Genomic DNA, 27,882 nt, shown 5'->3' on the forward strand with positions numbered 1-27,882 from the left:
ATTTACAATGACTATAGACAGAAAGTCTGAGAAAATAGGGTTTTAAAAGGGAGGTCTTAAACTGGGGGGTCTTAAACTGGGTTTTTTAAACTGGGGGGTCTTAAACTGGGGGGTCTTAAACTGGGGGGGTCTTAAACTGGGGGTCTTAAACTGGGGGGTCTTAAACTGGGGGGTCTTAAACTGGGGGGTCTTAAACTGGGAGGTCTTAAACTGGGGGGTCTTAAACTGGGGGGTCTTAAACTGGGGGGTCTTAAACTGGGGGGTCTTAAACTGGGGGGTCTTAAAAGGGGAGTTCCACTGTACTTCAAAAATGTTCTTAGTCCCAAAACCAACCAAAACTTTGCACTTGCCTGTACAAAACAAACAACTTGCAACTGAAGTAAGTCACTATTTGTTTTTAAAGCCAAATGAGCTTGTGAAATCTTCAATTAGCAATTATCCTCTCTTCATTTTATTAGAACATTTCAAGTCACATCAATGCAGTGTGCAAGTTCAGAACTTTGGTGGGTTGGATGTCAAATGATGAATAGAAAGAGATTCAACTTTTATGCTGCCTCAAATCCAAAAGTCCAGTAAAAGGAACCAGTCTGTATGCAAAAGTGCTGGTGTTAGAAATGGTGACCACACAAGGTCAAACCATGGTGTAAGTCTGAAAAGTCGTGTCACAATCTCAACGACCTAGCCAGAAAATGACACAAGCATCATTATTCATGGCTCTGCAACTGCATGCATCCACACATCCGCAAATAAATAGATCCCTGCGCCTTGAGTCTGAGTCTGGAGATACGCGCGCGATATAAGACTTCATATAATAATAATAATAACACAACGAAAAATACTCAACTGTTTCACAGAATCTCTTTATCGAGATCCAGAACAGTACAGAAGGGAAAATAGAGACTTGCTGATTGCGTTCTCCAGCATCACAAAAAAACCGATTCTTCAAAAGCTGCAGAAACCCAAATAAGCTGTTGCATTGGCATGAAGACCACAATCCTGCTGGTGAATCCTGAAGCTCTGATTGTGCGTCCACCTTAATCAGGACTGTATAAATGCAAGCTCCAACTGCGCATCCTCCGTAATCAAGCATCCTGCGTAATCAAGCATCCTGCGTAATCAAGCATCCTGCGTAATCAAGCATCCTGCGTAATCAAGCATCCTGCGTAATCAAGCATCCTGTGAATGAAGCAGGGCTGAGGTGGCCGAGAAAGTTACCACCCAAATGGGAGCCAGCTGCAGTGTTGGATTGGTTGAAACTGAGATTTGTTGTGAATTGTTTGTTTGTTTGTTTGCTTAACGCCCAGCCGACCACGAAGGGCCATAACAGGGCGGTGCTGCTTTGACATTTAACGTGCGCCACACACGTACAAGACAGAAGTCGCAGCACAGGCTTCATGTCTCACCCAGTCACATTATTCTGACACCGGACCAACCCGTCCTAGCACTAACCCCATAATGCCAGACGTCAGGCGGAGCAGCCACTAGATTGCCAATTTTAAAGTCTTAGGTATGACCCGGCCGGGGTTCGAACCCACGACCTCCCGATCACGGGGCGGACGCCTTACCACTAGGCCAGCCGTGCCGGTTTGTTGTGAATTAAAGAAATGAGACCCCGCGGTTTCTTCTCTCCTGTTTAGGCGTCACCAGCGTCTGGTTCACGCACCTCAGCCCTGGGCTCCATCTGCTTTGCACAAAAATAACCTCAATTTGTCTCTAAAACATGTCGCCGTTGAACAGCTTTAGCATGTATTGCAAACAGTGTGCATGGGCATGTGGATCTGGACTAAACAAAGCCATCATCATTGTCCCCAGCCCACAGGAACCCACTGCGGTTCTTTCTCTATCTTTGACGCCACCATGAGCAGTTCGGTTGTGGCGTCTGTAAGGCTGTCGTTGACGATGGTGTAGTCGAATATGTGGCCATACCGATCCTCCATCTTCTTGGACGCGTCAGCAATCTCCTCTAGCTCTTCCACCTGAAACACACAAAACAGCAATATAGAATTAGATCAGCAGGTTGTTTAGGTTCTTTTCTTTTTTTATATTCGAATGAGAAAATGATCGAGCCCTGACAGGCAATCAGCCTAGGGGAGGGATCGCTGATACACACACATCTATGGCTGAAAGCAGAGGTGCAGGACCCATGCTGGATGCCTAACTGCTGCATCACATAACCAACTCTTCATGACCATCAGTGAAAGAGGAAGAAGAAAATAAAAATGCACAAAAAGAACAACCTTTTACAATACAGGTAAGAGGCCAGTAATTTTAAAGGCCCATTCTGCCTCAGGAAAACAGTTCACCTGAATATCTTACATCTAGTCAGGCTTTTACATGGGATAAGACCATCACTCCACTTGGTCGCATACCAAAAATTAACACCCTGACCAGTTCCTGTGGTCAGTTGGAATTTTTGGGAGACTTCATTTCAGAAAAAGGCACTGGCGAAAGTAATTCTTTAATCCTTTCTTTCTTTATTTGGTGTTTAACGTCGTTTTCAACCACGAAGGTTATATCGCGACGGGGAAAGGGGGGGAGATGGGATAGAGCCACTTGTTAATTGTTTCTTGTTCACAAAAGCACTAATCAAAAAATTGTTCCAGGGGCTTGCAACGTAGTACAATATATGACCTTACTGGGAGAATGCAAGTTTCCAGTACAAAGGACTTAACATTTCTTACATACTGCTTGACTAAAATCTTTACAAACATTGACTATATTCTATACAAGAAACACTTAACAAGGGTAAAAGGAGAAACAGAATCCGTTAGTCGCCTCTTACGACATGCTGGGGAGCATCGGGTAAATTCTTCCCCCTAACCCGCGGGGGGTAGTAATTCTTTAAAACAATACCAGTGAGCACAGAGAGCACCCAGGCTGTTCATTCTTGGTATGTGACCAGGTGGAGTGATGGTCTTTTCCAATGTTAAAGCCAGACTAGATCTGAGATTTTGTTTGTTTGTTTGCCTAACGCCCAGCCGACCACGAAGGGCCATATCAGGGCGGTGCTGCTTTGACATTTAACGTGCGCCCCACACAAGACAGAAGTCGCAGCACAGGCTTCATGTCTCACCCAGTCACATTATTCTGACACCGGACCAACCAGTCCTAGCACTAACCCCATAATGCCAGACGCCAGGCGGAGCAGCCACTAGATTGCCAATTTTAAAGTCTTAGGTATGACCCGGCCGGGGTTCGAACCCACGACCTCCCGATCACGGGGCGGACGCCTTACCACTAGGCCAACCGTGCCGGAACTAGATCTGAGATGGTGAGGCAGCTGTGCCTTTTACGAAAGTAATTCTTTAAATCAATAACACTAATGAGCACAGAGAGCACCCAGGCTGTTCATTTTTGGTATGTGACCGAGTGGAGTGATGGTCCTATCCCATGTAAAAGCTGAACTAGATCTGAGATGGTGAGGCAACTGTGATGTCCTGATTACATCATATTATGTCAATGTAATGTTTTGTTAATTTGCAGGTATGCACTTGCACAATCGTAAACACGTAATCAAAAGACTAAACATAGCTTGTGTGCTTTAGTAAGACGGTTTTAATTCGATGCTGAGGTAAACATGTGGCACTCATGATTTTCCAAAATGGCGTCTGCCCAGAGCGAGGCTGGGCGATGACATACATTTGACATTGACGTAATATGATGTAATCAGGACATCACAGCAACCTGTTGTTACGAAGCAGAGTCGGCCTTTAAATGCACTCACGACGAGCACAGTGGCGTGGTGGTAAGACGTCTGCCTCCTAATCGGGAGGTCGTGAGTTCGGATCCCGGTCGCTGCCGCCTGGTGGGTTAAGAGTGGAGATTTTTCCGATCTCCCAGGTCAACATGTGCAGACCTGCTAGTGACTTAACCCCCTTCGTGTGTACACGCAAGCACAAAACCAAGTGCGCATGGAAAAGATCCTGTAATCCATGTCAGAGTTTGGTGGGTTATAGAAACACAAAAATACCCAGCATGTCTCCCCCGAAATCGGCGTATGCAGCCTGAATGGCAGGGTAAAAACGGTCATACACGTAAAAATCCACTCGTGCTAAAAAGATGTGTGAACGTGGGAGTCTAAGCCCATGAACAAAGAAGAAGAAGAAGAAGAAATGCACTTACAGTGAAAGGACGGATGGATTCAGCCTCTGTGGCCCTGGCCCGGGCCGGCATGCGACTCTCTTTCAACTTCTCCAGGCTGGGCGCCTTGATGAATATCACGTAGGGTCTCACTTCATAGGTGCGTAGAAATTTTAAGGCCTGTTCGAAGAGCAAAGTGATGAGACATCATGGGTAACAAACTGCTAGGGCGGATGAAACAGTGGTTTATTTTTTATCAACCTTGAACTGTTAGGAGAAATGAAATGGTGGTTTATTTTTATCAATCTTACATTATTTCATTGGCTAGTTAGATTTTCTGGTTCATTGACCCATGAAAGAAATATTTTACGATATTTGTTTTAAAGTCAAGGACAGTGATTGAACTCCTTTTTTTCAAACTGATATTTCTTAATTCAAATAATAAAATGCTGCATATGGCTCTTGCAGGAACTTGTTATCTTATTACACAAAATAGTCATACTAAATCTAAAACACAATGATTACATTATCATGTTTGTCCGGGAACAAACATGCAGTCAAACAAAACGTTAACCAGTATGTATGACAGTTTGCTTTGGTATTTAACAACAGTGAGTGTTACCATAAAGGTCAAAGCTACCATATATACTGTAAGACAGGAGCTTCAAGAACAAAACAAATCATTGTTGATGGCAGATTAGGAAACAGCAAATGAGAGTGACACTGCAACGGAGAATGAACATGTCTATCATTGTGGATTATACCTGAGTGTGAGGTGCCAACAAGCACACCTTTCCAGATGCCATCACCTCCTTGATGGAATCAATGCTGGTACCATACAGGTGACCCCTGTATTCCCCATACTCCACAAACCTGTAACCACACAGCACAAAGTTACCATTGTGTGAAACGCTGGGCAATTAGAACAACTAAAACGAAATGCACAGCAATTAATCCTACTAAAATACTATGCATTATCATGGGTGGGACTGAAAACTGTCATCAGCTTCTTCTTCTGCTGCGTTCGTGGGCTGAAACTCCCATGTACACTCGTGTTTTTTGCACGAGTGGAATTTTACGTGTATGACCGTTTTTTACCCCGCCATTTAGGCAGCCATACGCCGCTTTCGGAGGAAGCATGCTGGGTATTTTCGTGTTTCTATAACCCACCGAACTCTGACATGGATTACAGGATCTTTCTCGTGCGCACTTGGTCTTGTGCTTGCGTGTACACACGGGGGTGTTCGGACACCGAGGAGAGTCTGCACACAAAGTTGACTCTGAGAAATAAATCTTTCGCCGAACGTGGGGACGAACTCACGCTGACAGCGGCCAACTGGATACAAATCCAGCGCGCTACCGACTGAGCTACATCCCCGCCCTGAAAAATGTCATGAATCCTGAAGAACTTTAAGGGGGGTCTGGGGGCCCCAGACACTGAAGAACTTTAAGGGGGGTCTGGGGGCCCCAGACACTGAAGAACTTTAAGGGGGGTCTGGGGGCCCCAGACACTGAAGAACTTTAAGGGGGGTCTGGGGGCCCCAGACACTGAAGAACTTTAAGGGGGGTCTGGGGGCCCCAGACACTGAAGAACTTTAAGGGGGGTCTGGGGCCCCAGACACTGAAGAACTTTAAGGGGGGTCTGGGGGCCCCAGACACTGAAGAACTTTAAGGGGGGTCTGGGGCCCCAGACACTGAAGAACTTTAAGGGGGGTCTGGGGGCCCCACACACTGAAGAACTTTAAGGGGGGTCTGGGGCCCCAGACACTGAAGAACTTTAAGGGGGGTCTGGGGGCCCCAGACACTGAAGAACTTTAAGGGGGGTCTGGGGGCCCCAGACACTGAAGAACTTTAAGGGGGGGTCTGGGGCCCCAGACACTGAAGAACTTTAAGGGGGGTCTGGGGGCCCCAGACACTGAAGAACTTTAAGGGGGGTCTGGGGGCCCCAGACACTGAAGAACTTTAAGGGGGGTCTGGGGGCCCCAGACACTGAAGAACTTTAAGGGGGGTCTGGGGGCCCCAGACACTGAAGAACTTTAAGCGGGGTCTGGGGGCCCCAGACACTGAAGAACTTTAAGGGGGGTCTGGGGGCCCCAGACACTGAAGAACTTTAAGGGGGGGTCTGGGGCCCCCAGACGCTGAAGAACTTTAAGGGGGGGTCTGGGGCCCCCAGACACTGAAGAACTTTAAGGGTCTGGGGCCCCCAGACACTGAAGAACTTTAAGGGGGGGTCTGGGGCCCCCAGACACTGAAGAACTTTAAGGGGGGGTCTGGGGCCCCCAGACGCTGAAGAACTTTAAGGGGGGGTCTGGGGCCCCCAGACACTGAAGAACTTTAAGGGGGGTCTGGGGGCCCCAGACACTGAAGAACTTTAAGGGGGGGTCTGGGAGCCCACAGACACTGAAGGATTTGTATATTAATTAACAACCAAAAAAACGTCACCACAGACATTACGAATCCGGATTTCCGGCATATACCGGAAGAATCCCACCCATGCATTATGTGAGGATATAGCTCAGTTGGTAGCGCGCTGGATTTGTATTCAGTTGGCCGCTGTCAGCGTGAGTGCGATCCCAGGTTCGGCGGAAATTTATTTCAGAGTCAACTTTGTGTGCAGACTCTCTTCGGTGTCCGAACCCTCCCCCCGTGTACACTACATTGGGTGTGCATGTTAAAGATCCCACGATTGACAAAAGGGTCTTTCCTGGCAAAATTGCTTAGGCACAGTTAATAATTGTCTACCTATACCCGTGTGACTTGGAATAATAGGCCGTGAAAGGTAAATATGCGCCGAAATGGCTGCAATCTACTGGCCGTATAAAATTTCATCTCACACGGCATCACTGCAGAGCGCCTAGAACTGTACCCACGGAATATGCGCGATATAAGCGTCATTGATTGATTGGAACTCCATTACATAGTTTGTCTCTCGAGGTTTTATGAGGGGAATCTCGGTCTCAAACACAAGCATTTCTCATTTGATACAATCACTGGCACATCCCGGCCTCAGATAACTATATATGTGACCCTCCACCACGAAATGAGTCGCATGTCACCTTGCGCGGTTTTGCGCTAGGCTTAATATAAGTCCGGGGAGTGTCTGGTAACAGTGTGAGGGTCACCTTAGTCATAGGCTTATTATTATAACTCAAACAAGTTTTTGCTCTTTTCTAAAACGGTTTTCACCACTGGATAGAGCATAAAAAACTCTTTAGGAAAATGTAAAAATATGAAAATCATGCAAAGGTGACATGCGACTCATTCCGTGGTGGAGGGTCACATATATATACATCGGTTGAAGAGACATTTGACAGAAAATCTGCCAGTCAAGGTCTTAACGAGGGAAGTCGATCTCAAAGGGCCTTACAGGGGGATTCAACTGTAGTGAGCTCTGTTGTGCATATTTAGGGTTCTCTGTTGCACTCTATATATCAATCAATCAATATGAGGCTTATATCGCGCGTATTCTGTGGGTACAGTTCTAAGCGCAGGGATTTATTTTAAATTTTAAATTTTTATTTTTTTATTTATTTTTTATTTATTTATTTTTTTTATTTTTATATCTCTCCAGGGATGGTCAAATCGTCCGCACGGTCGCCAGGGGCGAGTAAAAATTCCGCCGGGCTAGTGGAAACTGCCAGGCAACTCGCCCGGCTGGCCAATTAAAATTCTGGTAAAATGCGACCCTTTTGGTTGTAATATCGAGTTTTAAAGCCATATATAAACACTGCAGATCAACTGTGGCATCTACCGGGCCAGCAAAATTTCTGCCGGGCTAGTGACTTTCTTGAAGTTACTCGCCCGGCTGGCGAGTTAAAATTTTGAGATTTGGCCATCCCTGCTCTCGCATTCCAATCACACACACACTTTCTGTCCCTGAGCCTGCACACAACTCCATCACTCAAAAAACAAAAACAACAAAACTACTGTACATGTAAATCAAATCTAATTAGCTTAATATGCATCTGCAAATATATGCTTCACTATGTCTACCCTCACAAAATCCTGAACATGTGAAGAGCTTAGCCACTTTTATTTATAAGGCCAAAAAAAGAAAAGAAGTTGTTTTTGGTTGAGATGTGGGAAGTGTACATTTATATTACGTTCCTGTCAAGGAAAACCAGTATCCTTGTCAGATGGATTTGTTTCAGTTTTACATGTATATTAAGATTGAACCATTAAAGCAGATTGCCTGAGAACATTTTTTCTATTTATAATTGTGTTTCATCCTATTTATGGCCTAAAATAAAACATTCCTGAGTCCTGAGAGTCCCTTAATTACCTTTGGCTGATGATTTGTTCTTCCATTTCTTCCCTGGTCAGAAAATGATATTCCTTTCCATCCTCCTCAAATGGTTTTCTCTCCCGCGTTGTATCTGAATGACATGACACAACTGCTGAAAGTTCAATTTTCTTTTTCTGACAGGTAGTGATACATGCAAATGAAGTGTAGCAATTAATGTTACTGGAAAATATACCATATAGTATCTAACGGCAAGCTGGCTTGTACATGTCGTATCTTCATCTGGCATGTAGAAGTTAATGTAGCTATACATGTATCATAAATAGATACAAGATACTAACAGAAATATAGCAAGTGAGATACTGCTGCTCACAGGTATTCATGCAGACTCGCATGCTTCTAAACTTAGATGTCGTAAACGAGAGCCCTTGTCTAAGAGAGAAATTAAGAGACTAGCCCTTACAGAAAAAAAGGCCCTGTGGCGAGCCTCGCAGCGAGGTCGCAGCGAGCCTCGCTGCGAGGTCGCTGCGAGGCCGTAATTTACCATGCAAATTAAGTTTGCTGCGACTAAGTCGCAGCTAGCTGCGATGTAGTTATATATCCTTATATGGAGATCCCACCCGCGAGCTTGATGTGATGAGGTCGCGGCTAGCTGCGATGTTCCCTGCGAGCTTGCCGCGACCTAGCAACAGCTAGCCGCGATGTCCTGGACCCCTTACTGTGAGCTTGCCGCGACCAGGTCACAGCTAGCCGCGACCAGGTCACAGCTAGCCGCGACCAGGTCACAGCTAGCTGCGACCAGGTCACAGCTAGCCGCGACCAGGTCACAGCTAGCCGCGATGTTCCTGGGATCATGCTGCGGCTTGCCGTGATCTAGTCGCAGCTAGCTGTGATCTAGTCGCAGCTAGCTGTGATGTAGTCGCAGCTAGCCGCGATTACCTCGCAGCTAGCCGCGATTACCTCGCAGCTAGCCGCGATTACCCGGACCTATATGTGGTAGTCACAGCTATATATCCGCGACCATGTCACAGCTATAGCTAGCAACGACCAGGGTGAGCCGGGATATCCCTGGCCTGTCCTCCAAATTCTTACCACGTACAAGCTTTCCTTGAGCCAGCTGCAGCTACCTGTGCAGTTGTCACGGTTTACTGCGATGTCCATGAAATCATCAAGCAACGACCTTCAAATTTCACAGCAAGTGAGCTGCAACCTAGTGATGAGTGATAACTTACTGCAGTTATGCAGGAGGAAATGCTTTACCAAACCCTGAACATTGTTTAGATGGTTTAAAGTCCCAGTTAAAATATACCTAAACCCTCCCAGAAAAATGCTGCAACCAGCTTGTAGGTGCATGCAAATCCTTTCGCACTGACAGGCCATTGTGCTACATACATTCTAAATTGACTAGAGACAGAAGCAGTTCAACACATGCAGACGCATATTCTCAAATGTAAAACAAACAATTGGTTTAAATTCAAATTATTTAATAAAAGCTCATTTGGCATAAATTCAGATTAAATAGAGCAAGCTGTATCCTGCGATCAGGACGAACAAGTTCATCAGAGTTCACAATTTGTTGCCGAAATACAAGATCGCCAGCACTAGCAATCGCTCATGCTGGTTTTTTTACCAATGTCACATGGGTTTAGCTAAAGGTCTCGTGAGTAATTTTTTGTTTAAACATAAACAGCTGCTTAACCTTTTTTCCAAAGTTAATTGCAATACACCCTAAAAGTAAAAGTGTAGAGCTAAATAAAAAAAAGTTTGGTACTGAATATCAGCGATATAGTTATTATGAAAAACTATATTTCGAAAATGAAATCAAGACAGTACATTACAGGCTAACCAGTACATAATATGTTGCATACCTACCAAGTAGTGTATGCACTCTCCAAGAAGTTCTCCCCAAGGTGGCTGAGTGCATCAGAAACAAAATCAACAGAGATGAGATTCTTCCGCTTTTTCGCGGAATTCTGCTCAAAAGTTGATCCCCAGGACCGTTTTCCTAAATCGTCCAGATCCCTTGAGAAAAAAAAGGGGGAGGGGGGGGGGGGGGGGGGGGGGTAGAGGTTGATTATCAAAAATCTGACCTGCCAATGACTGAATCTCCCAAAAGACTAGACCGGTTTTTGATTGTCCGGACCGACAATACCTCCGACAAAAAAATCTCCGCCGAGCTCAAAACCAAAAATCTACGAAATGAACTTTAGACCCGTGTACGAACTGTCCATTTGGGAACAAGTTTCTCCTCATCATCAGTGTCTTCATCGCGGAAGTTCCTAAATGGGCTGATTTAGTTGTTGACTTTAGCCACTTTAGCAAGATGGCGTCGTCAATGCGATTGTTGGCAGAAACAGAACATGCTTTAGCTTCTGAGATTGATAAAGGGCTAAAGAACAAATGGGTTTGGGCGTGGAAAGACGAAATTATAACTACCGAAGTGAAGGGACAAAAACTGTACATCCGTCTCGGAGATTCGGTTCAAAAGTTGAATGTTCGGGGAAGGCACAATGCACGTGGTGTAATAAAGTACTGGGCTACAAATAGAGAGGCAAGAGCGTGTTGAAAGACCATTTGACCACATATTTGTCCTTGTGTGCACACTTGTGCTTGTCAGTCTGTGAGTGTGATGTTATTTTCAGTGACTGTTGTTGTTTATTTGTGAGATTCATTCTAGAAATGCATGAACAATGCCCTAAGTTCTAATCAAAATATTCTGCTGCTAAGACTCATTTCTGAGCAATTTTTTGTTATGTAAATGCTAAAAACGCATCAGCTTCAGCCCCCTGACTCCCACAAGGGGCGTTGCCCCTGGACCCCAAACTTCCTTTACCCTCTTATGTCAAAATTTGGGAATCTCATCTCTGAATCAAGATCTCTGACAACCTGAAGAAATGCTGTTGTTTCTGTCTCCCCACTGAGGTGCTCCTTGAATTGCTTCTCCGTGCGATCAATGACACCACCAATCCGATCCACAGGAAAGGTAACTTCTGGGAAGAGCTTCTCAAACCAGGAGTGGACCTGAAAAAAAGTCAATATCAGTCTGTGTTCCAAAAGATAATATACCAGTGCATGAACTATGCTGCAGTATAGTAAAAGGGACAGCCAAAGAAATAAATACAAATTATCAATGTCTATTATTATTTTGTAATTAATTTTAGTGGATAAAGAAAAGACGCAAAGGATTGCTAGCCTGTTTATAAATACATAAGCATATCTATAAGACAAAAAAGAGTTGTGATCAACCGAGTACTTACCACTGAAGAGGGCTTGCCACTTTGCCTCTGTAACAGCAGCAAAACCTTGTTTGTCAGCCCCGGTGGATTTGGAGGTCTGCCACGGCCAGAGGCAAGAAAATAGTTAGCAAGTTGTTGGTGCATGTGTGTCATCTGGAGAAAAGAACAAAAAGTAAGTTATAACAATAACATCAAACACTACTTCTGCAGAAAGAAAAACACCATTCAAACTCAAAGAAGAAAAGTCAGTTATTTCATTTTCAATAAATGAAAAAGCAGCTACCAGTATTTTATAAAAAATATATCTGTAATATCTGTTTTCTCACACGAAATAAGTCGACATACATGTGCGAAACATTGCGAGTCCGCAAAACGTTCTCAGAGTCAGCTGGTGAATTCTACTTTTGGTTTCCACTCAGCTGGTGCAAGAAAAGAAGAAGTTACGTGACCAGAATAAAATCAGTTTTTGAACAATATGCAATGTTTTCATTTCGTAGATGCACCAGAAATAGTTTTCTTTTATATCTTTAGATACATTGTCAATGATTATTTTCGTCATTAGATTCTATTGGGTTAGAGAAAAAAACGAAAGCGGTTCGTAACACAACCCTTCCACTTGAAACACAAACAGGCCATCGAAGTCGAACCACTTCGTCAAATTCAGTACAAAATACCTTCTGTCATTTCGTACATCCGCCATTAAAAACATTCAATCAATACTTTAATATGTCTAAACTTACCGAACAGAACATCTTGAATCGATGTGCCGGACGAAAAGAATGCTTGGGTCGAATTTGTTGAGTCGGTAATCGCGGCTTGAGCCACCGGGCGCCATTTTCAAAACTGCAGGCAAAGCTATTCGAGCCTCGTTTTGGGCGTCTTGCTCGGAGGACACATGTCGGACTGACTTCATTTTTTGCTTGTTTAAAGAAAAATTCGAGCTGAATCGAATGGTGTATTTCATTTGGCAGTGTGATAACGTTGTCGGTAGTAGATTTGATTTTGAAAACTTCAACCGCAATTTTTGGTCACTTTGTTTTCCAGTTCTCAAAATATACGAAATTATAGAGCTAGCTCTGCTCTTTTAAAACACCTATTGTAGTTTCTTTGACGCGGAGCAAGAGAGCGTAAAGTACGACGACCGAACTGAAAAATGTTGCGCATCACAGCGCGCGGAGGCTGTGTGAGGCTGAACGGTACTTCAATAAAATATTCATACAAAATCACATAGTAAACACAAATTAACTAACGAAAATGGTATGTATTTTGATGTGGTATACATTTTTTATTTTATTCGGTGAATTTCTTCACATTTTTGGCATCTTCAGGTGCATTTCTCTAACCTTCAGTCATCAGTTAGTGGTTCTAATAACCTTTAAAACAGCATGGTCTGGTCCTTTGAAATGGGGTGGAAAAAATCCCGATTGCGGCTAGGAGCTAAGTGATACAAAGAAGGTTTGGGGTACCTATAAGATCACAGAAAGACCAGTGGACGATACCTTCCGCCTGTGATCAAGACCTGGGAACACATAATTATTGCCGTATTAGACTATGTATGCTTGTTTGTCTAAAAATACGATCAGTATGGTTTAATGATTATAACAACTTTACAACTCTGCATTTGATCAATGGTAACCGCTTTTGTCATTACACATTGAAAGAAGCATTTGGTTTAAATGTTTTGGTAAACTTTTTAATGTTGCAACGGTCAAATGTATGGAGTACACCTTTTTTTTCCTGAAAATATATATATATATATGCCAAATTTGTTTGAGAATACTCCAAGCGCAAAACAGCTAGGGTTCCAGCTATATTTTTTAATGGAATTGTTTGATCGTCACACTGCCAGTTAAAATTTCTCTTGTTTGTTGGTGTGCAAGCTATATGTAGTGCTTCCATTCGTGTGCTGTCATGTATGCTCTGAATCTGATCATTTCTGTTAAGTCTTTATAATATAGGCTGGTTGTACACTTTGAGTTTAATGGGCAATAGTAAACTCCCTAAGCTAAATGCAGTTAGCAACACATCACCATGGTACTTTCTAGCTCCCAAATTTTAAAGAAGCACAAGATAACACTTTACTTGATTTTTAAATGGAAATGCAACATGCCATATAAACGGTTGCGACCATCTTTGTGAAAATATAATACTCGAGTTTAAAGGTGTTTGTCTACATTTTTATACAGAAATCGGCATCAAATACTAAGTCTAGCTATTCCCTACAAATATCAAAAATACACTCCCCTTCGATCAGGAAGGACGAAGCCAGGGTAGCCGATTGAAAATTCATGAAAGTAATGCAGCGTAGTACGATATCCTTATTTGGCAAATGCCAAGGGCAAAAGTCCTCTCAAATACCATGCATTTCGTGCGTTTAACAAAACATCGTGGACAGCGCTCTAATACACTGTGTCAAACTGTTGCTGTGATTGTGTGGGTGTGGCTGTCAGCATAGTGACATGAATTTGATTGGTCGATATTTATAGTTAAAACACATGCTCTCTCCACATGGAAATCAAAACATTGGAAGTGTTATACTGTACTTCTCAAAAATAAAAACTTTTTTTACATTTATTTTTATTTTGTTAAAAAAATTTCCCCATGCTTCATTCATCATCTGACATAACTTTTTAGCGAAATCTAACCATAAGATTATTGAAAAAAAAAGCAGAAATGTAGACGACCTTTAAGCCTTGAATTTTGCTTCAACAACATTTTGTGTGAAACTACAGAATAAAAGTCTCTGGCAATTGGTAAACAAACAAGAATTTCGGGCTGCTGATTTATACATCCCTTTAACAGAAGAATTAATGCCAAAATACACTTTTTGCTTAAAAACAAAAGAAAATATTTACTTTGTAATATTTTTTAAAACATGAAGCAAGCTGAGTGTTATGTTTCTGAATAATATTTGCTGCCACCATGTCTCATTCTTGTGCCAAGATGGTAAGAATATTTGCAAATAGGGCCACTCAGAGAGTCAGACACAATAATCGCTCTATAAGCAGGCCCCTCCATATGATATTGAAAAAGCCTCCATTAAGGTCCCGGCTAGCTGTGATGTTGTTCGGAAACTTACGCCAAGATCGCAGCTACCTGCGAGGCTCGCGTCAAGGTCGCAGCTACCCGCGATGTTGTTGCGAGGTTCGCGCCAATTGTCGCAGCTAACTTTGATGTTGTTGTGAGGCTCGCGCCAAGGTTGCAGCTACCTGCGATGTTGTTGCGAGGCTCGCGCCAAGGTCGCAGCTACCCGCGATGTTGGCGCGAGCCTCGCACCATGGTCGCAGCTAGCCGCGCTCTTGTCGCGAGCCTCGCGCCAGGGTCACAGCTAGCCGCGATGTTGTCGCGAGGCTCGCGCCAAGGTCGCGGCTAGCCGCGATGTTGTTGCGAGGCTCGCGCCAACATCGCGGCTAGCCGTGACCAGCTGCGACTAGTTGCTGCGATGTGTTTAGATCGCTGCGACCTCGCAACGAGGTCGCAGCGAGGTTGCAGCGACTTTTCTTTTCTGTAAGGGAGATTCTGACCATTCCTAACCTTTAAAAAGAGGCTGTTTTTAACGAATTGTGTGTCCAATAGCCAATTGTTCAGATAAGTCGGGTTTTCATTGTTTCCGTTTCACAAAAGTTTGTTGTTTTTGGTGGTACTCCCCCCCCCCCCCCCCAATGCAATCAAGAAGGAAATGAAGAATCGCAAGGGAAGGCAACTTACAAGGTACAACCTCATCAAAGTGCAGTGGGTTACTGGCCCTGAGTCTTCTCTTCAGCTCATTTCTCCCTATTCCTGAAGGACCTAAAAATGAAGGGGAAAAACTCATCCAAGTTATATAAGAAAATGTGAATCAAATGAGGCAGAGCGTTAAATAAGATCAGTGAAACATTGGGACTTTGAAGATGAAAGTCGTTTGTTCATTTTAATGCTTGTTTATTATTCTTTCATGTGCTACGAGATTGGTTCCGTATGAACTCTCATTTAATCTTGTTGCACATATTATATGCATTTAGAGCTCTTATGTATCCCTTTGTTTCTCAGATCTCATCAAAGTAAATAACATTTGTTACCTTGAATGATGCATTTTGAATTGCACATTATTTTCATGAAATTAAGCTTTGGACCAATTTGGTCTCTGTAAGAGCCTGAGAAAATGAAGAAGCACAAAAGGGATATATGCAGTTTTGCAGAACATTTGGACTTGCTCAAACTGCTCAGGTGATCTGGCTACATGTATGATTTATAATAACAGCTGCACAATGAAAATGTAGGTCTTTCTACTGCATGGATGTAGCTGCAGTGTTGTTCCCACACAAAGACGACAGTAGGTCAGTTGGACCTGGATTGAAACCATAGGTCCAAATGCCTTTTTTTATTTCGTAGGAAAATTGATGGTCAGAAGACCTAGGCGTGTGAGAGAAATGTTGATCTTCCTGGAGCTCCATTTATCAATTTAATTTCTTTGCTAAGCACACCTTAAATGATTGGGATCTGTCACAGTGGCTAATACATGCACTTGCATTAACTGTTGCACCATCCCAGATTGTATCGATGCAAATGTCCATGGCCAAGTATTCAGATCTAGAGGCCTGACTTTTTTCTGTTTCAGATATACACCCAAGCACACATCTAGTATAAAATCTATAACCTGACATTCTTGTAAAAACAAAGAAATGTATGCATGCATGGCAAGTAATAACTCTTACCTATCAAAACTATGGGACGGTATTGTTTTGGCTTGGGCATGTAAAGCTCCACTTCTTCGTAGGCCGGAATCTCATCTGTGTCAAAGTCAGTAAACACTGCAAACAAAGCAGAACAATGGTGACTGCGCGTGAGAGCGAGAAATAAAAAGACAAAAAAATACTGTACTCACGTGTTAACGAAGACGATACAAATCACAATGTTCAACGTTTTGACCCTAGCCCTGGTCTTCCCCAGGAACACAAATCATGAAACAAAGCGGATAAAAGAAGAGGACAGTTTCATGTTTTGTGTTCCTGAGGATTCGAAGACCCTAGGGTTGAAACGTCAAACATTGCAAAAGTAACATCACAAACAGACAAAATACTTTCCATGCAGACACCTTCTCAACATGACAATTTACTTCCAAATCTTTTCTTCTGGTGGCTGCCCGGACTGCAACAACTAAGCAGAAAGTAGCAAAATAGCAGTGGTGTTGTGTGTACCTCCATTCTGCACTATGTGGTACATGGTTTTCCTGAGACGTCGCTGCCTGGGGATCTTGGGGCTGTAGCGACACGGGCTGATGGACCCTGAAACACAACCACGCACATTTACACTCTTCAACACATTCACGCTTAGATGAACAAGAGCACAAGAACACGAACAATGTCCAGAGAGAAAAGATAGATAACGGGCATTAACCCCCCCCCCTCCCCGCACACACATGTGCTCTCCCACTTTAAAGACCTGTCAATCCCCTTTCAATTTTTCCAGATTTTAATTATGTATAAATACAATGTCTGTAAATTTACCTCCATTTTAAAAGACAAGAAAGGGCATAAAACTCACTTGGCATATACCTTCCCTCTTTTGCCTTTGCTCGGCGAAGGACCTCTTGTCTGCAAAACAAAATCAGAACTTATCGCATCTGAAAAGCTTATCTGAATGGTATCTCTTTGAATATGAACATGTACAATCAGCGATCACATACATTTCATTTGTAAACACAGAAATAACTCACATTAGCACTTGCAATCATCACCTCAATTTTACAAGGGCACAACTCTTCCACAGCATATAAAAACCTCCCAACATCGCCCATCTATGAACTCTCATGCCCTCATATAGGCCAAGTCCTGATCATTTCCATGATGTATTTCTACGTTTCCTACATGCAGATCCGTGATCAGCGTACATCTCGTTGCAAAAAGAATCACCTCTCATGATAATGCCTACAGGTAAGAATCACCTCTCATGATAATGCCTATACTGGTGAGAATCACCTCTCATGATAATGCCTACAGGTAAGAATCACCTCTCATGATAATGCCTATACTGGTGAGAATCACCTCTCATGATAATGCCTACAGGTAAGAATCACCTCTCATGATAATGCCTACAGGTAAGAATCACCTCTCATGATAATGCCTACTGGGTATGAGGCCAGCCCGCTTGGGAGGGTCAAGGTGTTTGAAGGCCTGCCACCAGATGGTGTCGTCCTGGTTGACGATGTGCAGGATCTCGCCTTGATGGAACGCCAGCCCCGCCTCCTTGCATGGGATGTTTTCATCCTGAGCCGGGTCGAAAGTGAAGAGTGCCTTCACAATCATCTGAAACAGTAGAGTTACGGTAAGTATGCATAAAGAGGGTGAGAAATACATTTATGTTATCGCAGAATTTTGGTGTAAATTGCACGGGATGTTTTCATCCTGAGCCGGGTCAAAAGTGAAGAGTGCCTAATTCACAATCATCTGAAACAGTAGAGTTAAGTATGTATGTGGAGGGTGAGAAATGCATCGATGTTATCGCGGAATTTTGAAGTAATTTGATTCTGAGCAATTTTGATATTTTTGAGCTTTAGACTGAGTAAATCATTCTCCATGCAAAATATTCTCTTCAATACGATTGACAGTACATGATTTAAAATTCTTTCATCTTTCGATCAGGAACGAATATAAACATTAAACACTATTTCATAATAAAATTAATCAGTTTTGTCCTTCTCCTCAAATGCTGTTTAACATGAGTGATGCCAAAATTTCAGGACGACTTCAAGATGTAGTGCTTCAAGTTAAAGGCACACTCCTTCCCATGTAAATGATGTTGGTCACCATCTCAGACCTGTCGGGACTTTTACATAAGAAAAGACCCCACCCCCCCTCTACTTTGAAACAATTAATACCAACAATCCACAATGTGTGTGTGAGCATGTGTGTGTGCGAATATATTATGTGAGAGAAAGAAGGGGTGGGAGATTTGGTTACTAATCCAACATTTCTCACATGAAGAGGGAAATCAGAAAGGTAGCTGAGAAAGTCATCATTTCTGATTGGATCCATTTTCTGAGTAAGAAATCTGCATAAAAGGTCTATTCCTACGTACCAATGCTTTTCTGCAAAAAAACATAAAAAAGAATACTTTTTACCTCACACTTTCTGCTCCTACTAGCACGCTGACTTGGAACAAGTTTCAGTGTAACTGAGCCAGATGTCTTTGACTGGAACAAACAAGATAATACCGATGAAAGAAAACTTTACATGCACAAACAAACAAACAAACCAAAACAGTCTGCTGTTAGAAAATTTCCCATTCCAAAACTGATTTACTTATAAATAAAGAGATCAAAATATGTTTTTAGAAAAGAAGACTTATTTGGTACTAATGTTAATTGCTTACAAAAACTGAAAATGACGTTAAAATGTCTAAATTGCTTGCTGTCAAACTTCTCACAAGTACGTGTAGTTCATGTGTTAGGATCAATCCTTCACTCAAACATAGGTAGGCAAATTGCCTCAGATAATGTGTTTTTTCTATTGCGACCATAATAAAAAATAATGCATATCCTGATACTGCTGTTTATCATTCTGTTGTACAATTCATACACTTTTCCTTGTTGATGATTTGCACCAGCTATAGCTCCCCAAACCAGCATATTAATGCATTAATCTCTTCTTCGCCCTAATAACTGTCCATAGCTTCAGATCTTTTTCTACTAGTCTAAGATAATGTGTTTTGTGCCCTGATGTATTAGTCATTTGCTTCACAGAGATAGACAGAGAGACACCAAAGAGATGAAGAGACAGAGAGACAGACAGACAGGAGACAGACAGACAGGAGACAGACAGACAAGGAGACAGACAGACACACACACATGCACACACTGAAAAGCAGACTTACCAACATGTCAACCACCTCATCGGGAGACATGCCAAAGATTTCAATGCCATTTATTGCATGGAGCTCATCTCCCGCTGATATAAGGCCTGACAAAACAAAAAACAGGATATCAAAACATCTGGGAATTAATATATATACATGTCTATTCAGATGAATACATGTATACACACATTGAAAAGGATCTGAAGACTGCATGTTTCCAAGGCCTAAGAATTTGCCTGTGGTAACCTGAAATATTTTACTTTTTTGGCCGAGCCCCAAAGCTTGTGCATGCGTGTGCATGCGTGTGTGTGTGTGTGTGTGTGTGTGTGTGTGTGTGTGTGTGTGTGTGTGTGTGTGTGTGTGTGTGTGTGTGTGTGTGTGTGTGTGTGTGTGTGTGTGACTGTTGTAGTCTGCTGTCACCTCAAAGTACTGTAAACTATAAGGAAGGAAGGACTTTTAAGTGCATATTGGTTCAGACAACAGATACCTAGCAGGCTTCTTCATGTTTGCCATTATAAGTTATCAAAAAAACAAGAAAGGTTAAGTTTATAAAAACATTTAGTATTGGACAAAAAGAAGCATTCACAAGAACTTCGACCTATCAGCCTTTTGAGGTGCCGACAACCAAGATATGTAGAGAAAAATCGATTGAAGTCATACTGTAACTTATCTTTGAATAAATGTTGTAGCTTCCACAATGTACAAATACAAAATTAAATCTTTAGCCATATAATACCCGTGTGACTTGGAATAATAGGCCGTGAAAAGTAGGATATGCGCCGAAATGGCTGCGATCTGCTGGCCGATGTGAATGCGTGATGTATTGTGTAAAAAATTCCATCTCACACGGCAAAAATAAATCCCTGCGCCTTGAATATGTGCGCAATATAAATTGCATAAAATAAAAATTTAAAAAATAAAAAAAATAAATCCCTGCGCTTAGAACTGTACCCACGGAATACGCGCGATATAAGCCACATATTGACTGATTGATTGATAAGCAAAATTGAAAAAAAGAATCGTCATGTACCACTGCGGTCTGCTGCCCCTCCGTGCAATACGCGGGCTATCTCCATACAGCCTGTCTCCCCGCTGATCTGAATGGTAGCCCCCTGCAACACAAACCCAATGGTACACATACTCCTTATGAAATTTACTAAAATATTCTCACAAATGTTACAAATGGTAACAAATAAACAATTGTGCACATTTACATGAATACAAATTACCAGTGTGTCCAAAATGACATAAACAATGTTCACCTCTTTCATGTACATGTATATCTCTTTCCTTAGCATGAAGAGACATTGAATTATTACCTTCAATTTCACAAGCAAACATAAGACACAGCATGGACACAGACATAATAATAATAATAATTGTCAGTAAGTACTGGTGTCACATGACTAATGTGAACCAGTTGATTGGCTAATGGCGATGCGCTAAAACTGTTAGCGCACTCTTGGAGTGCGCTAACTTTTCCACAGAGCGTATTCTTCCGCCCTTTGCCTAAGCGAGACTGTGCTCTCATCCTCAGAATTAATTAATGACATGTAGCTTATATTCTCCACAATACCAAAATACTATAAATTCCTGCTTCTCAATTAAAGCAGAAGTGGTTTTTTTCTGACAGATTGCATGTGCCTGTGCCACAGTTGCCACTATCTAAAAATAGAACCCGCTGTGTCTATTTTTCAGTTTCGACTTGCGAAGAATCTTCTCATAATTATGCTGTAGCTTATTATCCACATTACCAAATGATGAGTTAGTATACAATTCCCAGCAGCTAACAGAAAACACAAGTGTTATTCCGATAACGTACCACTGAACTAGATCAGCATTTGGAATATATACGTAGCAGACTAGATTACACTGAAATACGACTGCATCAGTTCAGTAAATGAATGGTTTCTGAATTATTATTTCAAGGCAACAACAATCGGAATCGAAAACGTGTAGGGTTAAGAACGTTCTTACCATGTATAAAACTTATTACCAGCCTGCATCATGCGTGCAGACGAGCAATTGTTGTTTTTGAAATGAGACTGCAGTGCAGTGCCGTGGTTCGCTTGCCCTAGCCGCCCTAGCAGACGACATTAACCTCGCAGGCAAATGTGAACAAGCAAACGATGGGGACATACTACGTGTAGGGTTCACAGCATTCTTACGGTTCATATATAACGGTTCATATATATGTACCAGTCTCCCCGATGAGTGAAGATACAACAGAAGAAACATACCACATTTACTTTGAAAATCCGAGTCTGCCAACCGTGGCCTTGGCCGGAGTCAATTCAAGGGGCAACACTCTGCACAGTCAATCTGTCGAAGCTCGATGAAGGTTTCGAATCGCAAATAATTAAGAGTACAGTCTTTTCTCCGAGTTTAAATGAGGTCTCTGTGAAAGGTCATCACTTTTTAGCTTAACGCTTCACTGGAATTTACCAACAGAAATTAAAACAAGAGTTTGCGTGTGACAAAAGCACGACACACTTGAGACAGCCCACACAAAAGTAGATCCAGTGACACAAACCTGACCACACAGTTATGCCTATCCAAATGCGCTTTGCAAAATGTGCGTTTTGAATCTTCTTTTTTCTCTGGCGGTACTGACAATATCGTTATTGAAACAATCCCAGTGCACTAAGGGATTTATAGAGCAAATCTCGAAAATAATTATTGAACTCAGCGCTATGCGCTTCGTTCAATAATGAATTTTCTGGATTTGCTCTATAAATCCCTTAGTGCATTAGGATGTCTCAATAACTTAAATAATAATAACAATAGTAATAATAATACGAGAATTTATAACGCGCACATATTTCACCACAGGGCGACTCAAGGCGCACTAGCTCATGCAGGCAAACAGACAGATGCAGACAGACAGACAGACAGAAACTCATAGCCACGCAGTCCCACATAAGCTTGCTGTTTGTTGCCCCTGAGTATCTTAATGTAATTGCAGTATTTCTCTTCCAGGTTGTTCTTAAAATCAGAATGCAATCAGACCGTTGACCTTTTGGTATGTTTCTAAGTGGTGGAATGGCTTTATCCCAAGTAAAATCAGAATGCAATCAGACCGTTGACCCTGGAACGCCGAAGAAGAAGAAGAAGACCGTTGACCTTTTGGTATGTTTCTAAGTGGTGGAATGGCCTTATCCCAAGTAAAATCAGAATGCAATCAGACCGTTGACCTTTTGGTATGTTTTTAAGTGGTGGAATGGCCTTATCCCAAGTAAAATCAGAATGCAATCAGACCGTTGACCTTTTGGTATGTTTCTAAGTGGTGGAATGGCCTTATCCCAAGTAAAATCAGAATGCAATCAGACCGTTGACCTTTTGGTATGTTTCTAAGTGGTGGAATGGCCTTATCCCAAGTAAAATCAGAATGCAATCAGACCGTTGACCTTTTGGTATGTTTCTAAGTGGTGGAATGGCCTTATCCAAAGTAAAATCAGAATGCAATCAGACCGTTGACCTTTTGGTATGTTTCTAAGTGGTGGAATGGCCTTATCCCAAGTAAAATCAGAATGCAATCAGACCGTTGACCTTTTGGTATGTTTCTAAGTGGTGGAATGGCCTTATCCCAAGTAAAATCAGAATGCAATCAGACCGTTGACCTTTTGGTATGTTTCTAAGTGCAGGTGGAATGGCCTTATCCCAAGTAAAATCAGAATGCAATCAGACCGTTGACCTTTTGGTATGTTTCTAAGTGGTCGAATGGCCTTATCCCAAGTAAAATCAGAATGCAATCAGACCGTTGACCTTTTGGTATGTTTGTAAGTGGTGGAATGGCCTTATCCCAAGTAAAATCAGAATGCAATCAGACCGTTGACCTTTTGGTATGTTTCTAAGTGGTGGAATGGCCTTATCCCAAGTAAAATCAGAATGCAATCAGACCGTTGACCTTTTGGTATGTTTCTAAGTGGTGGAATGGCCTTATCCCAAGTAAAATCAGAATGCAATCAGACCGTTGACCTTTTGGTATGTTTCTAAGTGGTGGAATGGCCTTATCCCAAGTAAAATCAGAATGCAATCAGACCGTTGACCTTTTGGTATGTTTCTAAGTGGTGGAATGGCCTTATCCCAAGTAAAATCAGAATGCAATCAGACCGTTGACCTTTTGGTATGTTTCTAAGTGGTGGAATGGCCTTATCCCAAGTAAAATCAGAATGCAATCAGACCGTTGACCTTTTGGTATGTTTCTAAGTGGTGGAATGGCCTTATCCCAAGTAAAATCAGAATGCAATCAGACCGTTGACCTTTTGGTATGTTTCTAAGTGGTGGAATGGCCTTATCCCAAGTAAAATCAGAATGCAATCAGACCGTTGACCTTTTGGTATGTTTCTAAGTGGTGGAATGGCCAGATCTTAGATGGTGAGGCAAATGCTTAGCACAGGAAGGACTGTACCTTCATCTTGCCCTTGCATTCCAATGTCAGGTTATTCCTTAAAGTTACTCACAGTCTTAAGCGCGAAAGTCCACAAAATGGTGCACTGGGCTTTGGCTATAGTACTTCTCATAATTTACTAGCCAGAGAGCAAATTTTACTCACCAAACCAATCATTTGTTTCAGCAACTTAATAACTCACATTTGGCGAGTAGATTAACATTTCTACTCGCCATTTACATGTTTCTACTCGCCATGGCGAGTAAAATACTCGCCACTTTCAGGCCTGCTTAGTTGTTTTTTCAAGCAACAGCAGCATGCACTTACCAAAGGTTCGTTGTGTTTTTTGATAATGCTGACGATCTTGGCGGCACACTCCTCCTCCTCCTCTACGGGGATGGGGTCAATGTGAGGCTCATAGTCGCCACAAGCAATCTTGTCATGCGTGTACAGACAAGCCTGAAAACACACAGGGCATAGTGAGTATACTGTCAACCTATCCCTATATAGCTGTCAGACTCTATATAATGATCATTCAGCTTCAGTTTATATTAAATATATTCAGTAAAGGTAAATACTTTGATGCACAGACACACACACATGGGTCGTACATATCCAGATACTTCTGACATAACACACACACACACGCGCACACACATTCTCTCTCTCTCTCTCTCTTTGTCCCTCTCTGTCTCTCTCAACAAACCCTGAGTTTGGACTTTTGGAAACAAAAACTGACCTGATACTTCTGAACTAACACACAGAGACACACATACACACACACACACACACACACATACCCACACACACACACCCTCTCTCCCCCTCTCTTTATATCTCAACAAACATTGAGTTTTGACTTTTGAAAACGAAAACTCACCTGAACATGAGGTTGGGACAAAATTTTCAGAAGTTCACGAACAGCTGGGTCCTCAGTCTTAAATCTCACAGTGCAGTACACCTGTGTACACACAAATATTGTATTAATAGTCTTTACAGAATACTTTTACAAATACAGCTCATACAGTAAGGATAGAGATTTCTTTACATGTGCATAGCTGTTGTATGACTGGGACATAATAGAGACTCTTCAAGCAGTACGATAACCATTGAAAGTGGCAGCTGATTAAAAAGGTATGCATTTTATTTGAATGAATACAGGTGTGCGTCTGAACCACAGCAGAATTAAAGCATTGAGAATTAAAACTGTTCCTGATACAGTAGTAACTGGGATATTTCCTTCACACAGCCAATTATAATTCAACACACAAAGAAAAGATACAGCAGAACTCTGAATTATGATAAAATAAATCTTTGAGAACATTTTGATCATCACATACGGAAAAAAACCACAATATATATATGAAGAGATATACTACTAACAAAATGTACATAGCAGAGAAATGAACGTATATATATTTAAATTACCCTTTTTAACTTTCTCCCATCAATACGAAGAGTCCCATTTTTTCAGCAAAGACTTTGCCCTTTCATCAACTACTGATTCTATAAATGTATCATCACATGAACAAAATCAAACTGGATATAGTGGTAGAGAAGCAAATAAGTCAGTTCTGTTGGTGATTGGTGAAAAACTTACATCTGCTGCCTGTGCGACGGCAAAGTCTGATAAAGGTTCAAAACGGCCGTCCCTTCCTCTCAGCTTATGGTACATCTGAAAATCAATTGATTAATCAATCCAACCATCAATCAGTAATTCAATCTATCAATGAATTCAGTAATCAATGTATCAATCAATATATGATGAAATCAATCCATCTACCAATCCATCAAGGAATCCATCCATAAGTTAGGAAATCAATCTATCAATCAATACATCCACCGATCAGTAAATCAATAATTAATCAGTACCAGTATTTCCGATGAAATATGGTCCTAAAATATATAATCCAAACTGAAATGTAATGTCTAGTTCTGAAAAAGCCACAGGCACAAACTTATTTAACATGCAGACACACAGAACCTGTCTTTCCTACCGATACTAAAGCGCGCGGCGCCCCCTCCCCCCCATACACAACCACACACACACTGGACGGCACGCATGCACACGCCCACACATACACCCTCACACACACACACGTACGCGCACCTGCAAGAAAAACGTTATCTTCTCCTTACAATTTCCATAAAGCAGTATAGATTTCAATTATTCTCCCAGTCTGCTTGGCACAGCAAGAAAACCTGCTTTGATCAAGAACATAATCTCCGTATAAATAACAAAAACTCTCTTCATATCCCCTCCCTCACACCAGACACACACAAAAACTGACAAAACTCCTTACATGTATCATAAGATGAAGGTATCTGTTTCTAAGGAAACGCCGCAAGAAGGCAATCTCCGGTTCCTTGTTAGGAAGACGAGATTCCAGAGATGGAAGAGCGACCAGCAACTTCTGTGTATCTGTTTGCAGGAAAGGGAAAAAGGTCACACAAGGTAGGGTGAAAAATCAATCACACTTTGCTCTGTCTAATGGTCAGTGGTCATCTAAGGCACCGTCCTTCCTGTGTACAGGATCACCATCACTGCCACAGATCTGTGCAGGATTCCACATAAAATACAGAGAATGCAGTGACCCCCCCCCCCCCCTCATTTTAAGACCTGCAAATTTAAGACTTCCTAGCTTTTAAGACCTTGATTTTTTAGATTTCTTGTTCATAAACTCTAAAAATTTACCTCTATCGTAAGACTTCCTCCTTTTTAAGACCTGTTTTTCTCAGAGTTTTAGAGGTCTGAAAATGGTGTTTCCACTGTATTTTCACTTGGACAAATAGCAAAGAGCAATGGGTTGCATTCTGTGCAAGGTGGCAATTTCTTCAGCAGACTTACATAGTTGTCACTTACAAAATTAATTTCAACAAAAATGTCCAACTCTGCACAGTAATTGAAACCAGGTTGTTGATTTTTGGCATATCTTTAAATTGAAGAATGCTCCTATCCCGTGTAAAGGCCTGAAGAAATCTGTGATGGCAAACATAATTGCTTATCTCAGAAGGAATGTACCTTTAAGGAACGCTGTCCTCTTACCTTCTCAAAGATGCATATGAAATAAAAAAGATGACCGCTCACACACAGACCGACAGACAGACAGACAGACAGACAGACAGACAGACAGACTGACAGACACATACGCACACATACACACACAGAGGGCACCACCATCGATCCAGCACCCACAGAAATACTGACACAGACAAACACACACACACACTTATACACCCACCCACCCACCCACACACACACAGAGCATCACCAATGATCCATACAGACCTATATTAATGTGGACATTGGAAGTAAGGGGCAGTGTAATTAGCATCTTGGGACATCGGCACATACATACATATACAGAGAGAGAGGGGGGGAGAGAGAGAGGAAGAGAGAGAGAGAGAGAAAGAGAGAGAGAGAGAGAGAGAGAGAGAGAGAGGGAGAGAGAGAGAGAGAGAGGGAAGGAGAGAGACAATGACAATGACAATGACAATTCTTTATTTTACGAGAGTAACAGAATAAGCATTGGTATACATTGGAGAGAGAGAGAGAGAGAGAGAGAGAGAGAGAGAGAGAGAGAGAGAGAGAGAGAGAGAGAGAGAGAGAGAGAGAGAGAGAGAGACACACACACACAGGCTCACACACACACAGATAGAGATGCAGAGAAAGACAGAAAAATGGAGGGGGAGGGGGGGGGGGGGGAATGCAAAACCCTCGACCCATATTGACCTGCATTGATTCGGACACTATAAGGGGTAGCCTACTTGGCACCTCAGGACAACACACGCACACACACACACACACAAATACACACGCACACACACCGAACACAACCATTGACCAATACAGACCTGGGCAGCGTAATTGGCAACTCAGAACAACACACACACACACACATACACACCCACCCACACTCAGACACACACACACAGGACACGGGACACAGGACACACACACACAAACACACACACACACACACACACACACACACACACACAAACACACACACACACACACACACACAGAACACAACCATCGACCAATACAGACCTGTGTCAATTCGGACATTGGAAGTAAGGGGCAGCGTAATTGGCAT

The 27,882-nt window shown here is 42.3% G+C and overlaps 2 protein-coding genes across 2 annotated transcripts; both read right to left on the reverse strand.

Annotated features, from left to right (window-relative positions):
• Nucleotides 1-262: 262 nt before the first annotated feature.
• Nucleotides 263-27,882, reverse strand: LOC138958217 (MAGUK p55 subfamily member 7-like). Its single transcript, XM_070329316.1, has 17 exons — nucleotides 27,837-27,882; nucleotides 26,086-26,204; nucleotides 25,383-25,457; nucleotides 24,663-24,743; nucleotides 24,110-24,241; nucleotides 20,423-20,504; nucleotides 19,411-19,496; nucleotides 18,659-18,730; nucleotides 17,647-17,843; nucleotides 17,083-17,132; nucleotides 16,737-16,823; nucleotides 16,254-16,349; nucleotides 15,268-15,348; nucleotides 8,363-8,456; nucleotides 4,845-4,953; nucleotides 4,123-4,260; nucleotides 263-1,976 (listed from the first exon to the last, which is right to left on the reverse strand). Exons 1-17 carry the CDS (start codon nucleotides 27,880-27,882, stop codon nucleotides 1,800-1,802), a joined length of 1,722 nt encoding a protein of 573 aa, XP_070185417.1. The 3' UTR covers nucleotides 263-1,799.
• LOC138958220 (uncharacterized) lies at nucleotides 9,791-12,547 on the reverse strand. Its single transcript, XM_070329320.1, has 3 exons — nucleotides 12,300-12,547; nucleotides 11,581-11,712; nucleotides 9,791-11,344 (listed from the first exon to the last, which is right to left on the reverse strand). Exons 1-3 carry the CDS (start codon nucleotides 12,309-12,311, stop codon nucleotides 11,153-11,155), a joined length of 336 nt encoding a protein of 111 aa, XP_070185421.1. The 5' UTR covers nucleotides 12,312-12,547; the 3' UTR covers nucleotides 9,791-11,152.

The sequence above is a fragment of the Littorina saxatilis genome, linkage group LG2 (assembly GCF_037325665.1).
Source record: "Littorina saxatilis isolate snail1 linkage group LG2, US_GU_Lsax_2.0, whole genome shotgun sequence".
In the NCBI taxonomy this organism is placed as follows: Eukaryota; Metazoa; Mollusca; class Gastropoda; order Littorinimorpha; family Littorinidae; genus Littorina; species Littorina saxatilis.

What these genes read in the sequence shown, in the direction of transcription:
- LOC138958220 (XM_070329320.1), bottom strand. An exon ending in GTGGCAAGCCCTCTTCAGTG is followed by an intron (nt 11,345 to 11,580) that starts GTAAGTACTCGG and finishes ACTTTTTTTCAG; the next exon opens with GTCCACTCCTGGTTTGAGAA.
- LOC138958217 (XM_070329316.1), bottom strand. Translation starts at nt 27,882, where the DNA reads ATGCCAATTACGCTGCCCCTTACTTCCAATGTCCGAATTGACACAG. An exon ending in AGGGGCAGCAGACCGCAGTG is followed by an intron (nt 19,497 to 20,422) that starts GTACATGACGAT and finishes TTGTTTTGTCAG; the next exon opens with GCCTTATATCAGCGGGAGAT. An exon ending in TGTTGGCACCTCACACTCAG is followed by an intron (nt 4,261 to 4,844) that starts GTATAATCCACA and finishes CTCTTCGAACAG; the next exon opens with GCCTTAAAATTTCTACGCAC.